This window comes from Lingula anatina, chromosome 2 (assembly GCF_051362555.1).
Source record: "Lingula anatina isolate TDL-2025a chromosome 2, LinAna3.0, whole genome shotgun sequence".
NCBI lineage: Eukaryota > Metazoa > Brachiopoda > Lingulata > Lingulida > Lingulidae > Lingula > Lingula anatina.
Window position 1 is genome coordinate 29,764,481 of NC_141768.1, and position 16,926 is coordinate 29,781,406.

At 33.0% G+C, this 16,926-nt stretch overlaps 2 protein-coding genes and 1 long non-coding RNA gene across 8 annotated transcripts in view; all 3 read right to left on the bottom strand.

Annotated features, from left to right (window-relative positions):
- The window catches only part of LOC106166661 (thyrostimulin alpha-2 subunit-like), a 33,729-nt gene extending 31,213 nt beyond the window's left edge, over positions 1-2,516 (bottom strand). The window contains exons 1-3 of one of the 5 annotated variants that reach the window (XM_087003844.1): positions 2,463-2,516; positions 1,863-1,974; positions 1,444-1,588 (exon numbers count right to left, since the gene is read on the bottom strand). The gene's annotated coding sequence lies outside the window, so the exon portion shown is untranslated. Of the gene's footprint in view, positions 1-1,443; positions 1,717-1,751; positions 1,975-2,462 lie in introns of those variants that run through there. The other 4 variants (XM_087003840.1, XM_087003841.1, XM_087003843.1 and 1 more) reach the window with 4 other exon arrangements.
- A 1,470-nt stretch (positions 2,517-3,986) lies between these two features.
- LOC106166723 (2-oxoisovalerate dehydrogenase subunit alpha, mitochondrial) lies at positions 3,987-16,923 on the bottom strand. 2 transcript variants are annotated; one of them, XM_013545367.3, is made up of 9 exons: positions 16,745-16,923; positions 13,241-13,444; positions 11,881-12,076; positions 9,101-9,262; positions 7,674-7,818; positions 6,727-6,788; positions 5,311-5,452; positions 4,846-5,017; positions 3,987-4,390 (listed from the first exon to the last, which is right to left on the bottom strand). In XM_013545367.3, exons 1-9 carry the CDS (start codon positions 16,844-16,846, stop codon positions 4,211-4,213), a joined length of 1,365 nt encoding a protein of 454 aa, XP_013400821.2. In that variant the 5' UTR covers positions 16,847-16,923; the 3' UTR covers positions 3,987-4,210. The 2 variants fall into 2 exon arrangements, with proteins under 2 accessions (XP_013400821.2, XP_013400822.2); XM_013545368.3 differs by lacking the exon at positions 9,101-9,262 and adding an exon at positions 10,034-10,195.
- On the bottom strand, positions 15,530-16,637 carry LOC147763543 (uncharacterized). Its single transcript, XR_015332764.1, has 2 exons — positions 16,568-16,637; positions 15,530-16,332 (listed from the first exon to the last, which is right to left on the bottom strand). It is a non-coding gene; the product is annotated as an uncharacterized LOC147763543 (long non-coding RNA).
- Positions 16,924-16,926: the final 3 nt, after the last annotated feature.

The window sequence follows — 16,926 nt, forward strand, 5'->3', positions numbered from 1 at the left end:
TTAGGCAGGTTTACAACCAAACTTACTTTGACATGAAAAATACTTACTAACATCACAAGATACACATGAAAGATCCATAGTAACATGCAGTTTTTTTCTGGTCTACGTTAATCTGGTCATGAACATGTCTTCAAGACTTCCATGCAATTTTCTTGTAAGGTTTTACTGGTCAAGGGGGAGTCAATTTGAAATGTCATGAACATTTAATTTCTGGTCTCAGTGTGGAGACATGTCCGAAGGCATTACGTTTGACACTGGCAATATCCGTCCAAATTCATTGGAACCACTTACGGGAATTCAAGAGATAATTAAATTCTTATAATTTTTAGTGGCCAAGAGTGATAGTAGGATCTAACTGAATGCAATCAAGCCCACCCCCAGGTGATGCTCCAATTTGATAAAGAGTTTTGTAGAGAGGGCTCTCTACAAACTTTGGTGCCATGGCTATTTGTAGAATCACTTGTATATATACCAAGTTACCCCTTAGTGAGATTTTTTTAAGGACGTGTTAGAATGCAATGCAACCTTTCATCTTTTACTTACATGCCCTCAACTGACTGCAACATTTAGGAAAGTTACACAAGTTTGCTTTGCTGATTTTTGAAACAACAATCTTGTTCTTATTCTACACAAATTATTAGTAAGGTTAAAGACAACTTACTGCATTCAGTGTCTATATACAATTTATATTGTATTCCATTCTGAATCAGCTAGAGTTGATTCCAGGAAATACAATACAGTCAAAATATGCCTTCATGAAATATATCTGTCAAATCTGCATGTTCAAATTTTCTTATCTGACTACTTTATTTAAAAAAATGTAAAGGTCAGATGTATTTTTTCTATCATTTCATAATTATATCAGACACAAAGTTTTTGTGGCATCTATCATTGTTAATTATTTGATACAAAAACTATTGGAAGTACCTAAATCAATACTCAGTAACCATATCTGTATGTATTCATTGTGAACTGAACACAATATCCAGTGATTGAATAGTAATTAATCTTGGATTGTGCAATGATTGCTTATAAATAAAACCACAATGATAAATGATAAATCGCCAGTAACATAAAAACAACAGATCAGCAAAGAACAATACTTGGTGTGTTGTTTCTTTCAATACAAGCAAATGGTATTCTCTGTGAATGTAGAATGCTTTAGCAGACCTTTACTTAACAAAGAATAGTAACTGTTTGGGCAATCTTGAAATTGTATCACACTATGAGCGTATTATTTTACCATTTTAGGACTATGATGAAGTTGTGATCAAATAAAAAAAAGAGGAAGACTACCTTTTAGATAACCTAATAAAACAATTTGTTCAGTAAAACTCCTTATAAACTCACATCATCACTCTCATTTATCATTCACTGCCCATGCATCCATTAATTCAATAATTCTCAACTTTGGCGATTTTCTGATCAATCACCATGGTTTACCTGTAGCTTATCTCGTGTTCTATCTCTTTTCAGTCTTCTTGTATTTGACCAGCTTGGTAAAGTGTCACTCACAAAGATAGGACAACAGTGGACTTGGTTTAAATGTCCCCCACCTCAGGCGTTGGCTGATGTATCCATGGGCTCTCTACAAATAAATGCACCGGAAAATCATGATTCAGTCAATGAATGTTGTTTCAGATTGACCACTCCATTCTTTAAACAGCAAAATCAAACTTAGGGCTTAATCCTTACTTGCACATAAAACATTCAGATAATTGTTCAAAATAGCTTGTGCACAATGATCATACCTACAACTATTTATAGTAGATCTTAATACTTCCCACGAGAGCTTAATTCAGATAAGGAAATATGACATCAACATCAGTATGTCAATATTTGACACTTTAATGAAATTTTACCTCTCTACTTCTCAAGTGATTCTGTCATTTATTCAAGATTATGCATGATATGACCACTTAGATCCCAGGTTTGACGCCTTTGTGGAAACTGCTTTCTTATTGGTAGAAACACCTGTCAATCAAAGTGAAATGGTGATCTGAAATAATCTGCTACAAAATTAGTAATATGAAAGTCTATGTGCAAGTTAAATTATTTGATATGGTCATGATTCAAAAATTTCTACATTCACCTTTAGTATGATTCTTTTTAAGTCGACATTTAAATACTAGAAATACTAAAAAGCATCAATTAATAATAATGCATTTGCCTAACTGTGAGACTCACAAAGTATGGTGGCCCGTGAGGATCGAAACACAACCTAGTCTACAAACTAATCCTCACTTAACAAATAAAAAGAACCAGCTAAATTTAAACTCCTCTGAGATGCCTAAGAAACCAGTAACTAGAACTATACCTTTCAAGTGTTTTTAATCTTAATGTTTCCCATATTTTCAAAAAATTGAAAATCTTCTGACTTGTAAACATTTTTCACTTGCCTAAAGACAATATCGAATAATTATGACATTAAAATCATTTACATAAAAGAAAATTCTACTTACCATGTGGTTTTTAATTTCTGATATGCACTTGACACTACCCACAAAGTGACTGGAAGTTTTAATGAGGATTTGTTTTACACTTTTTTAAAAAAACATATATGCACTCTTAAAAAACATATCAGATTTAGTTGAAAGATGGAGCTAATTATCTTTAATTTTTTTCTTCACAAATACTCCATCTGATTGCACAAATATATCTTTGCTAACTCAAAAAGTTGCCAAGCTGTTATAAAAATTAGCATGCATGATATTTTTTCGAATGAAGTAATTCAGACTAATTCTAAGAATAAGTGGGAGAAAACCCGTGATAGTAATGATATGTGTACAAATTGCTGCTTGTGTAGAAACTGCTACTTTGTAGAGTGATAATAAAATCAAATTGCCAAAATTTATTGCATATATAAGGAAAAGAGTGTACAAAAATAAACCAAACATTTGAGAAACAAAAACATTTTATTACTGTTTATTACTATAGCTCAGTAACACCACATGCAATATTCAAAATGCCAGTGCAATATTTTACTGAATATGATGGCCTAACATATAATTTTGTAGGTTCAAAAAATCAACAAAAGGGTGCTTGGCTTTGAAATTTTAACATGATCAAGAACTGCCCCATTAACCAACTTTTTAAATAAAAACATACAACGTATGTTATAACACAAAACCAGTAAGTCTGGAGAAAGAAAGCACGGATCAACATGTCATGATATTATCATTAGAAATATGCTTTATTGTTTCTTATTTAAAATGCTGACCCCATGTCCTTCTACAGGGGTCATCCACAGCTGAAAGTTATTGTGGTTCCTCAGATACTGGTGTTCACAGGTACAACCAAGCACAGCAATATGTGTATTAAGTATAACTCCTGAACCTGAAAATTCCTGCATACAGTTAAGTCAACTACATCTCCCATCTATTATGTTTTAATTAAATCACATGAGCAAAAATGATGTTCAAAGTTTGTGGATGAAGTTAGTTCGACAATTTTATCAGACAAAAATAACAAATAATGCTGATGACTCCTCACAACTTGCTTCATGTACATGTAGCTCTCTAGAATAGGTTTGAGCCATTATAAATGACTACATTTGACAAACAGCTTTTTTCCAGTTTTATTTATAACAAATGCTTTTTATATAAATAAGCAATATCTTCAGTTTTATTCACAGTCTCAAATGCTACCTCTTAAGCTCAGCCACATCCCCTTCTGCTTGGCCTTAATCTCCATTTTACATGTACAAGTCATGTGCTAAAACACTTAATCAAAAAATTCACTTTTATCTCACTGACAATTTTGCTTTTGTCATTAAATACCTGGTATAAGTCTAAATTTGAAAACAAAACAAAAATGCAGCAGTAGTTTAAGCTACTGTCAAAGTGCCCTTGTTTCAGATGTCCCACTTTTAGATATGAAGTGGCCACACATTTCACACGTCACATGTATCTTTTGCCTTCACCATACTTTAAAAGATTATAAATAAATAAATACATACAATGATGTGGCCTCTTTTTTCCTTCATGCCCTATGTCAATTTCATCTCCTTTCAATCAAAACAATACATCCATTTTCAATACAAGTCTCAATGCTTACACTATTCATGAAGTTGAAATGTTTTGAACATGACTTGTTAATATATGTGATGAATTGCTATCACAAATTTCCCATTATTTTGATACAAATAATTTGCATCTTATGCATTTTATCTTTTTCCCCATTACAGTCAGTGGAGAGTTACTTGCCCTTCTCATGAGTCCCATTTTTCGAAGTTATCCAATGGATAGTATTCTCTGTATTTAGAAACATGTCCCTTCATTTCTTCCATTTGTCTTTTTAAGTGCAAGGGCACCTCATCATACACGTCACTAAACATGAGCTCTGGGTTAGGTTTTTTCTTCTTCTCTGCCTTTTGAAACGCTTCCATTACCTGCAAACAAGATGTTTACAGTCAGGTAATCTTATATAAATCAAAGGTATGAATTTTATGACAGTACTAGACAATACTTTTTTGTCACAAACCAATTACTAATTACTAGAAGGGAGACTGATGAAGATGGCCAATGGTCCATTGAAATATTTCATGTGAGTGATTCAATTTTGTAAATAGTTATAGACAAGAATCTATTCTACTAATATCATCCACCAAACTGATAAAACTGTTTTAACATAAATGAACTTATGACATATTCACACCCAGAGCCACTGGAATATAATTTTTGGTTTTACAAATGATTTTAGCTATATAATGATCAACAATTTTACAAACAAATTTTGTATATTTTTAATTTTTATTCAAATAGAATAGATAAATCACTGACAAAAAAAATCAAGTTATAAAGTGAACATTAATTTGGTTGAATTACTTAGAAAGAACATTTTTACCTGTTTTCTTGATTCTTTCATCCATTCCTTCTCCATGTCATCATTCCACCAGCCCTTGTTGACCATGTAGTAGCGTAGTCTGGATATGGGATGGTCCTGCTTGTCCCAGTAGTTGACCTCATCCACTGACCTGTACACTGTGCTGTCATCTGAGGTGCTGTGATGACCCAACCTAAAAGGTGGCAGTTTATACATATATACATTAATCTGTCCAAAATAATTTTCTTTAACAATGTCTGTGTCATACATATACATGTTCTGTGTCATTCATAATTCTCAAAATCTGAACCATTATTAGCAAAACAGAAGTTCATATACAACAAAAGGTTTTATTACAAGTGCATACTTATGTTAAGAGTATTACACAAAATTATGTAATCATTACTTAAATCAAGTAACTTCTACTTTCATTCATATATTTTGTTGTTCAATTTTCCACATAGCACAAACAAAGAAGGTTTTCACCTATATGTCATGGCCTCTATAAGTATAGGTCTGCTTCCCTCAACTGCTAATTTTCTTGCTTCCTTTGTGACATTATACATTGCAAAAACATCGTTACCATCGACTCTAACAGCTGCCATACCATAGCCTGGGCCACGTGCCGCTGAAATGTACCAGTTAACCTTCAACATGTGCTTCATTTGAAGAAATCGGACAAGGTTATACTATGTTCATAATACTATGTTTGATTGATAATATCTAAAAAGACAATTCAAAAACTTCTATGAGTTAACTTTTAGTCAGAAAGTATGTAATAATAATAATAATAATAATAATAATAATAATAATAATAAAAAACCTATCAGGACATGTACTTTTGAATAAAAATTGAATTCACATGGAAAATGTCATTATTCAGAAATATATGTTCAACCCCTTTTTACAGATTTTGATTGAAATTGAAATTCTTACTAGAGTAATAATGACTGATTTTTTTCAAAACAGGGAACAACTAAAACTGGCTGAATCTTCAAATAAATAAATAAATTAATTAATTCATTAATTAATCAAAATAACATAAACAAGATATTACAATTTTAAACTTCAATAACATATATTTTTATGTTTTCCATGTTCAAATTTCCATGTAAGAGCAATTCATACACCAATGGCGAGATTCAATTTAAGGAAATTGGCAATCTGCCGGGATAAGGTGTCAATTGAGATTTCCCCCCAAGCAATCAAGATTCATAACCAAATGCACCTAAATGTCAAACTATCAGTTCCAAATAGTTAAAGGGATAATAACTCTTCGTATGAGATCTATATTTCACAATAAAACATTGTGAATAACTCACAGAAATATAATACAATATATTCTGTTTTACCACAAGAATGGCAGTTATAGCTATTATTCTGATATCTGAGCTCCTCTTTAGACCACGTGACCTCCATTGATGGCTATACTCTGTTAAAATTAAGTTAAAAGATTTTAACAAAAAAACCAAACTTTTTAGAAAAAAACCAGGGACCAACTTTGAATGTAAAAATGGATTCATTAACCATTGGTAAGTATGGGAAAATTGTTGTTTACTCGAGAAAAATTCATTTTTTGGCAGAAACGAAGAGTTATTATCCCTTTAAAAACTGTGGCTTATCCATTTATATAAGACAACATATTATTATCTGGGGCTTTTATCTTTAAAAATATTTTCTCATTTTGTTTCCCTTGGCTAAAATCATTTCAATGTACAACTGACATTGCACGGGGAAGTCCAACTCTAACTTATATTTCACATGAAGTGCTAGCTAGTATAGGCTCACATATTGCCTTGAGAAAGAAACAGGTATTCATTAGAGCAAGAGTGCCATGTCCAGTCTCGTCATGTCTCATGGTATAAAAATGTTGACACTACACATGCCATCTGTATTACTCACCTATACCATCCCCTCTGTACTGATCTTTTGTTGGTGTAGAAATAGCATAACCATTATTACGACTGTAAAACAAAAGATATATATGCAGGTGTGGTGACTCTGTTGCTAAAACAACACAAATGTCTGCCTCTAACCAAGGATCCAATACAGCTCTAACTTATCAAAGAAAATTTACTTACCCATAAAAATTCAACTGAAAAACTGCAGATATCAAAATAAATTAATCTTAAAACACATAGTGCCAAGACATGATTTATTAGCAAAAATGTGACTTAGAAGAGGAAAATTTGAGAGATTTTATTTTGTGAATTTTGTATAACAAATGTTATTGTTTTAAGTGCAAGTCATTAGCTTTTCCTTTTAAACTAAACAGACCTTTTTATTAAACAAAAGCTATTTTTTTCTGAAACATGCCTGTTCTTCATTATTAAATAGGGGCAAGATATCATTCCAACCACAAGTTCTTCCTTTTTATGGCGGGTACTGACAAAAAAGGTTTTTTGTTAAACAAAACAGAAAGTTGGCAAATATAGTCTACAGACTGTGAACAAAATTGAAGCTGATGCAATTTTGATAACTGTACACTGCTGGAACTAGATTTCAGGAATTTCAATGGCTTCCTTCTCAAACAAGTCTCAATTTATTGTGTTAGAGAAGATTAGGGTCATATTGAAGCATGATAGGTCAGGACATGGGGGCAGGTTGCAACTATTTTGAAAAATAATAAAATACTGCTTGATTTTACTGATTTTCAAACATGACCTGCAATTTGACCATACATATTTCAACTCAAAGTTATACATTTTGGAAAACATCATCAGCAGCTGATCAAAATCCTGAGCCTATATAAGTGTTGACATACATAAATAGTCAATCATTTCAAAATATACCATATACATAGGTGCAAGTTTGAATTGTATGATGCTGTGCACCCTCATATGGCTTACCAAAAGAACAGCACAGGACAATCCAGGGTGGCAGCAAAGTTTAAAGCAGCATGTGCATCTCCCTCTGAGGCTGCTCCCTCACCAAAATAGCACATAACACAAAGTCCATTCTGTGCGCGCTTAAATGAGTATGCTGCTCCGGAAGCTATGTAATGAACAACATACAAAAATATACTGACTTTGCATATAAATCTTGTAACATGTACAAGTAAAACATATATATATTCAGATATTTGCAAAGAAACATTGTATTAATATCAAATTAATGCATTAAATATTCAGCCTTCTTAAAACACAATCATCTAATTCAATTCTCTGTTTACAGTAATTCTTACGTATTTTGAAAATTTAAAAGTGCACAACACAATGATCAGGGGCGGACTGAGGCCGTCTTCTGGGTCTTTCAGAAGATGGTCAGATTTTCAAGTTTCCATTGACAGGTATCTAATTTTTTCTGTCGGAAGACGGTCAAAAATGGAGGGTGGATCAACAAAGATAATTTAGAAGACTGTCAGGAAAAAGCTCTGGATCCGCCCCTGATGGTAGTGTAAAAAGTAATCTGAGATAAGAATGGGGTAGCAAGCACTGTGCATCATCTTGCATCCATCAACACTTTGACATTATTGCTGCTCTATAAGAGACAACATTTTGCAAATGTCAAAGAATGAATGAAAGCAATAAATCCATTTACATGAGAAAAGCACATCAAAGATGGCACACATACAGACATTAAACAAAGGAATTAAAAGATACAGATTCAATTACATACAGGCAAGATGGGTATAGTAGCTTATGTTTGCTAAACTTAGTAGTTAAATTTGCCCTTGACAATATCTAAACTTTCAACATTCTTCTGCAAGAAAATTGTGAAGGAAATTCCAGACATTCTTAATACAGTCATTATGTTTTAAAGGCATTTTTGTGTGACTACTAGTAAATTAAATTCAAATCTATATTTTCAAAAAACTATGGTGACAACACAGAACAGACACTGATTATTAGAATAAATACAGGCACTATGTCTGTATATAATTATAGCAAGAATGAAATGAACAGTGCATCTAATGTGCACAAGAGATACAAATCATTACAACCAATTTAGTAATAGAACTACTGATACCTCACTATAATTGACCCATGCAAAAGTGTATATATAATGAGCACATTAAGCAATGAGAAGCATAATCAATAGTACATAATCAAGGTCAAATTGTAGTTATCAAGATTAAGCAAAGATTTGCACTTATTTCTTTTCAAAAGTTTACAAAAAAGAAAAAGAAAAAAAAAAAAAAAAAAAAATATATATATATATATATATATATATATATATATATATATATATGTAAAATTTGGCAACTAAAATTCAAACCAAACACAAATGGGGTAAATCAGTTGGAATTGATAATATTGATCATTGCAAAGCTTACCCTGACACATCTGAGTAGCTAATGTGGAGGAAATGGTAACAAAATGGAGATCTTTTGAGCCATAGTGCACTGGCATCTGTCGTCCCTTTGCACTATCTCCTATATTAGCATAACACTGGTCCATGAACTGCTCCAAGTGGAACCCCCTCCACATCAGCACCCCTTGGTGGAAACAAATATGCAAACTACCAGGAATTGTGTTTGGTCCAAATAAATACATACACAGAAATAAACCAATAAATAAAACAAAAATTATAGATGTCAAAACATTGTCAAAAGACAATGAATGAAACTGGTGAATCTGGGGTCAGCCTAAAATAGTTATTTGTTTAGTAGCTTAAAATTACTGCCTGAATTACATTGTATTTTCAATGAGCAGGGTAAGCCCAGAGAAAAGCCATCATGATTATAAGTCCGACTGGTCGTGTAAGCTTAAAGGTATCCTATCCAAGATTTTCCCACCAAATTAAATTTTCCTCAAAATTTTTTCTCTTCCTCATATAACAATGGGAACTGTCCCTGCAATTAGATTTTTATATCATTTTTAATCAAACAATTTAGTTCTTAATGACCACCAAGTCATACATTTCAGAAGGAAATATCAATACCAAGTACTTTTACTTGATGGGTTTTTATCATTAGTATAGTCTGAATAGGGAAAAGATAAGTAGTTGTGCAGGATTTGTAGACATCGAAAATATCACATTTTAAAATGCTGATAGTATACCTTTAAGCACCACCAAAAGAAAGGCAAAGCAAGCAGATCCCTGAAATATAACAATAAGAAAATAAAAAAAGCGTTTCTTGTCCTTGCAATCACTGGTTATCAAAGCAGCATGGAATAATGTGTGCTTATTTCTGGGTTGGTGTGTTAAAGCACTAAGAAGCATAAAAAACAACAACAACAACAAAAAAAATGTCAAACTTCTTAACCTTGGGGAAGTTGCGTCCCTAGTGGCGAGGATATAGTGACAAAGTTAAACTCTCTTGAGCCATAGTGCACTGGCATCTGCCGTCCATGAGCTGCATCGTCTACATTGCCGTAGCACTGAGACATACAATTGTACAGGGAGAAGCCTCGCCACAATAAAACCCCTGTTAAGGATGAGCCAAAAGTTATTCAGCAAGATCTATCCTTCAAATATTCAAGTTATGTACATGCCGGCCACTTTAAAGATGGAGATTATTTCTGGAAGTACTCATGAAAGATTTATTTTACAAGAATACTAAAATAATCACTCCACAAAAAAAGTAAGTATTCATTTCACAAAAAATATACAAAGTAATCATTTGATAAATAACAACAATCTTCATGAACTAAACAGTGAAGTAGGCAAATATACAGACACTCAACAGAAAAAAAAACTAATTCCAAGGGATTGGGTTGGACCCTCAACCAAAGCTAGATTTTGGAGTGATTAATTAGCAATTACAATTCAGCCAATTAAGTATAATAAGTAAATGAAAAATCATTAATATTAATGAGAACGCAGCAGCATTGAGGGGGGGGGAGTATGCACTCTCTGAGTGCTTTCCTTGTTTATGCAATGGAATCCTGCTGCATATACAGTAGTAAACCTACAATGTTAATGCATTGGAAGTGTAAGATACGCAATGTACATAGCGCACAGAGGTGAATACAGATGTGACAGACAGACAGGTGAAAATCGACAGTAAACATCTAGTGCAGTATTAATAAACAGGAGTATACAAAGTAAGGATTTTTAATTTAATTTATAATTTGTTACATGCTAGTTAATTATACCTTTAGTCACAGTTTGTATTCATTTAATTTTTTTTTATTTATTTTATTTTTGGACAGCACCTGATGATCAACAAGTTTCCAAAGCACTCTACTTGAATTACAAATGAACTCTTTATCTACAGAATCAGTGCAGGTTTTCCCAGTAACATACAAAATGGCCCGAATAGCAAGTAGATTGCTTGTTAAATGGTTTCTGTGAGAGATATCAACAACAAATCACTAATCCAGCAGGTGGCCTTTTTGCCTGCCAAAACCAGCAGAATCCAGTCTATGATGGAAAACTTCTGGCACAGACAGAGAAGTGTGACGTGGCACCACAACATTTAATGTAATTAAAATTATTGAAATTAAAATTTACTGAAACATAAAAATAGTTTGGCAGTTATATTGTTAACAAATGTGTCAGACAGTGACAGTGACTACACTGATATATACAGGTAATCAGAATATATACAAACACTGAGTGTATGTATATAAAAACTCAAAACTGGTCTATTTCTAAAAAAAAAAAAGAATACATACGTTTAATAAAATTAACATCTTTGCAGCAAAAATTTTTCAATTCTTACAACTAAAATTGTTTTTCTATTATATTTTTTTCAAAAAGCAAATATTCTAACAACCCCTCCCTCCCCCTAAAAAATACTTCCAAAAAATCTAAATGAATGTAAATCATACTATACTTGTATTTCACAAAGCCGTTTTATTTAAAACTTTCACTTTCAGTAAATCCGATTTACTGAAAGTTCATTTTGTATAAATCCACTGAATATCTCCACTTGATGTATGTTTTGTCCAGCTGCTCTGCTGACTTGACTACATCTGAGGAGGAGGTGGCTGTGATGGGGCAGTCACAAAGTCTACCAGTTGTTGTTGCTTCTGGGATTTTTTGTGAAGAAAAGTCATCAAACACAGGTATTCTGTGGATCCATATAAATTGAACTTTCTTTCCATATTACTATATTACTATCCGGTGGAGTTATTTGGGCTCCTATATACGATTTATTTCACTTACCTGCTTCCCTGTACTGTCCAAACACAAGGTCTTTGTCATTCAGAGCTGCTGCTGACCCAATATGTGTAGCCTCTTCTCCAAAGTTTGTCATGTAAAATGAAATTCTACCTTGCCGCTGGGATTCATATAAAACTCTGTCCATGGTGTTTAACAAAGTCATTTTCCTGTACATATTTGTTACCATCTCCTGGCTCAGCTGTAATAAATATATATTCATTTCATTTAAAAAGGGTGAATCATAAGTTTATGATTTTCTTCCAAATTTATTCATCAAGGAAACATTTTATTACATTTCAAAAAAATTCTCATTCATTCTCATTATAAATAAGGCTTCCATTATATGTCCTGTTTCTCTTGCTATGCTTATCAATGTTTTTCTAATTACAGATATGTGATGATTTTTATCACCGTCTCTGCTACTACACTATAATAATTTATCACTGCTTTAACAAGAAACTTTCAACCTCACTGATCAATGACATTACATCACTCTAATACATCAGCTCTCATTATTTCTGATTGTTTTGTAAAAACACAGAAAAATCAGTTAGTAAAGTATATCATATTCAATATCATATTAAAATAACAGAAACAAAGTCACCACATAATTACATTTTTTAAACATAGAAAAAGAAGGATGTATTGAATCCATTTCTTATATGAAAATTATTGGAAGATCATCATTTACTGGTATATAGCACTGCACTGCATATGAATATAATTGATAAACTGAGAGTGGGTGGTCTAGGGAAGCTTTATCTTTTATGTACTTTTGCCAGAGTTATTTAGGAGTGGACATGGGTCTAACACATTCATTACTCTTTTTCACTGGACATCAACTCAATATGGGACCAGGGTCCCATATGTTCAGGGACCAGAGGATTCCTCTACCCCTGCAACAAGGACAGAGCTTCAGCTCCTCAGGATTTCAAAGTCACATTTGGGAAATCTAAATTTGTGAAAAATGAAAAATTTGCAAAACACTTCATATGCCTTAGAGTCAAGCAGGTTTCTACTCAAAATCAAGCTTCCTTTCAGTCCTTGTTTATCATTTAAAGTCACATGGTTTTCCTTCCATTGTGTTTACTATCAAAATAAATAAATAAATAAATAAATAAATAAATAAATAAATAAATAAATAAATAAAACCCAGAAAAGTGCAAGGTGACACCAACAGCACCACCAACAGGATACATACAGCAAAAACAGATGCAGGTGAGGGTTATATGTCCAGACACATTGTGTCTGTCCACAAAATGTCAACACGATTATAATCCTATTATACAAAATGCACACTTTTAAAACATAAAATCATATTGGTGTGAACCATAATCATGGTCTTTTTTTCTTTTTAATTCACCTGTGGATCTTGGCTCTGGTCGAGAATCTTGCCCTCTCTGTTCATCACCCTATACACTGGAATCCCATCATAGATGTCAGGTTGTGTAAATTCGAGCTTTTCACTCCAGCTTCTTGTTTTAGAACCAGGAAACTGTGGCCTGTCCTCAATGTAGCTCTGTTTAATGGGAGCCGTATGCTTTGGAGGAACTGATGATGTTTTCCACTGAAAATAATTTGAAGGTCATCATATTATACACTTTAACTGCTAACTATAGGGTTAATTTCATGTATCAACTTTTTTAGTATAATGCAAAGTAGTACAGCTGCAATTACATCATCACTGCTGCAAGAATCCAAATTTAATTAAATATTGGCAATGATGCTTTTTCCATTTTGACCTTTTTATGTAGAACCTAAAAAGGGTAATTTGACTGCATCATGTCATGCAAAGACCAAATTCAGTATCTTTGCACATAAATTTTAGACTGCCATAATGATATGTGAAAACTTGGATCTATGCTTTACTGACAAACAATTCATTTACATAGCTAGAATCCCAAGGTTGTTTTTTGGCCAGTTCTGACAAGTTTTTTTTAACCCTCATCATTACAATATCATTTGGTTGATTACGTTTGGTTGATCAGGTTTACCAAATTTGAGCATCCACTGCAGGCATCCATTGCAGGTGTGCAAACTGGTATTTATTTAATTTTAAATGACTTTGTATTCATGCATTTGCACGTCCAGTACATATCAGAATCATCAATAGGAGTGCTAAGGCACGAGTTTTGTGCTATAAGAATGCCATCATCAAGAACTGCTATTACTGTGAGTGGTATTTTGGTATTTGGTGATACTCTGGTCTAAGTGTTAGCTAGGCAAGCCTTGAGATTTCGTCTTTTCATGAAAAAAACTAAGAAGAACACTAACACTTAAAATAGTATGTGTAATAAGTTCGAAGTACACTTAAAATAATATGTGCACGGAGGAAAGACGAATCTTGGGTTTCTTCATTTCAAAAGTGCCCATAAAAGTTAGCGTGGCTGCCAAATTATTGTCTGATATTTTATGCTTCGATAAAACGGCGATGATACATGTACATTTACTAGTCTACCATGCAGATTGCAATAATTCTTACAGTCGGTTACAGGATTACTGAACCCAGAACGAGGCTCTCATTTTGGACTAGGGTAAAACATTGGCTTGCGCCCATTACTCTCAATGTTAAATTGGTGAACTTTGATCGTTCATATCAAGCAGACCAGAGGACAATTACTTGTGACAACCACTTGGTTATATTCACTAGAGTTTTTAGCGTCAGTCAATGGGCCTCAGGAGGATTTTCTAGAGCTGATGGTGATTTTATCAGCGATAATACCAACACTCCTCCAACGGGCTGCAATTTCAGTTTACACCAGATGCATGTTGTAATAGGTATATTTTATCGTCTGTATCAAGTATATCTGTGAACAAATACGCATGACAACTGTTTGTTGATATTCACTTACGTATTTAGCTCAGGGAAATTGCCATCAAAAGGATTTTCTAGCGTCAGTGGCGACTTTATCAACGATGCTAGTGTACTATTTTTAAAGCAATTTTTCCTACTGGGACACTATGACCTATACGCACCCAGTTCATTAATATACAGTCAGAATTCTTGTATAATAAAATCATTATCTAAACAAAGAAAACTATTATATTCATATTGCTTTTAGAGGTCTCAGTTTGAAAGATTTGATAAGCTAGAAAAGGAGGCTTGGGTAGCACTGCTCAGTCCTGTCGTGTTCGAAGCAGGTGTCTCAAGTAATGCAATTAATGTGCTTTCAAAAAGAATTTTAATTTGTCACTGCTGTGTTTTTCATTAAAATTTATTTTTCTACTGTTGTCTGGATTATGTTTGAAGAGACTATGAAATACTTTTTTAGCTTTTATAATTTCTGCAAAAACGTAAAAAATTTCATTAGAGGCCTGCCAAAATTATTTTTCATAAATAGATTCATCCATAATTATCCAATTAAACAAAAAGTTTTGAATGAAAGCCTCACTTTAATCTTTATAAATTGTCAAAATCTACAAATCATTTTTGACTCTGATGCTAAATGAAGTTCATGGTGTTTTTTTTTTTTTTTTTTTTAGAAAATAATATAAATTTATACAGTAGTGATTTCATTTTCATTTTTAGAACATCAGACTCAATATCACAATACAAAGTATGATCTATAAAAATCTGAATTGAATGCATATTTAACCGTCATAAATCACTTTGAATTCTTAAACAAAATGCAAAATGAAAGATACAATAAAACTTGTTGACTTTAAATTTACATTTTATTTCTATCTACATGTATAAGGTATGTAAGAAAGGAGTTATAAAATTCCTTGACATATGCTGTAAAGTTCCATTCTGAATTAACATTTGTACAGTAAAAATGAATTAGAATTTCTATATCACACTTAAGCAAATATAACAGTAGTGTCCAATCCATAACAAAAATTTGATTGCTGAGTGTTTTTTTCTAATTGCATGGGTTAATAGATTTTACTCAGCAAACAGCTCCACCCGCTTGTTTCTTCCAGTTAATCATATACTGGAGTATGTGCATTGATAGCCTTTCTTGCGTTCTATCCTCTTGATGAAAGTGTGCAACATCACAAAGATAAGGTATTACTTATCTGTTCCAATAGCACATTATTGCCATTTACACACTTCATAGTACAATAATTAAATGATTTATTGAGTATGTAAAAATTTCATTCTGTCCATGATCTCAATTCTGTCTGCAGCAACATGGGTATTAAAAAATTACTAGAAAAAATTGTTCAAATTCTCAAAATGGCATGTACTTTCAGTAATAAAATCAGACTAGTAAATTGTCATTAAAGCTTTCTTTCAGCCCCCCTTTTCAAAGACAAATACAATGACCACACCTGTGAAGATCATATCTGTTTTAGTTCTATTTGCTACAATGACACCAACTGATAAGATCACTTTCTTCCCATGAAACCACCTCAAAGGGCTCTATGATTGTTTGAGGATCCAGGTAAGTTCTGTTCAATCGCTGTCAGTGGACAGATTCATCCGATAACAAAGCCATTGGAACTTCTTACCTGAAAAACAATCAGAACTGTAACTGCAGCTCATATAATTACAGTGTAAGAGAGGTGCATTTCAATCACTGATAAAATCGGCATCAATGCTAGAAAAGGTCCTTGATGGCCATTTCCTGACACTAAATACCTATGTTGATATAATTAAACAGTTGTCAAGTTTAATTATCTACTGGTGTGAGAGATACAGACGATCAAAGTTGATCATTTTAACATGGGGAGTAATGGAGCTTACAGATTGTTTTACCCTAGTCCGGGCGTGGCGGCCATCTTGTGACGTCATGCCGACTGTAAGAATTTGGTGTGCATTTAGTATTTACAGTGAGTCTTCTGTTGCATTTATTTTTGCTTTGCCCATTTATGCTTTGCCCATAACGCAAACCAAATCCCCTAATTCAAGGTTATATCTTACTCTTTTTGTAGCAATCACGCTCGTGGATCGAAATGACCATGTGTCTGCACATCTATAATGCTTGAGGATGTGCAGTGCCCTGCACGTCGAAGCCATTATCATCAACACGGGTACTACGTCATGAAAGGTGTTGTTACTGTTGGTTGTCAATTTGTCTTGTCTTGGTAAACGTAGATTTTGCT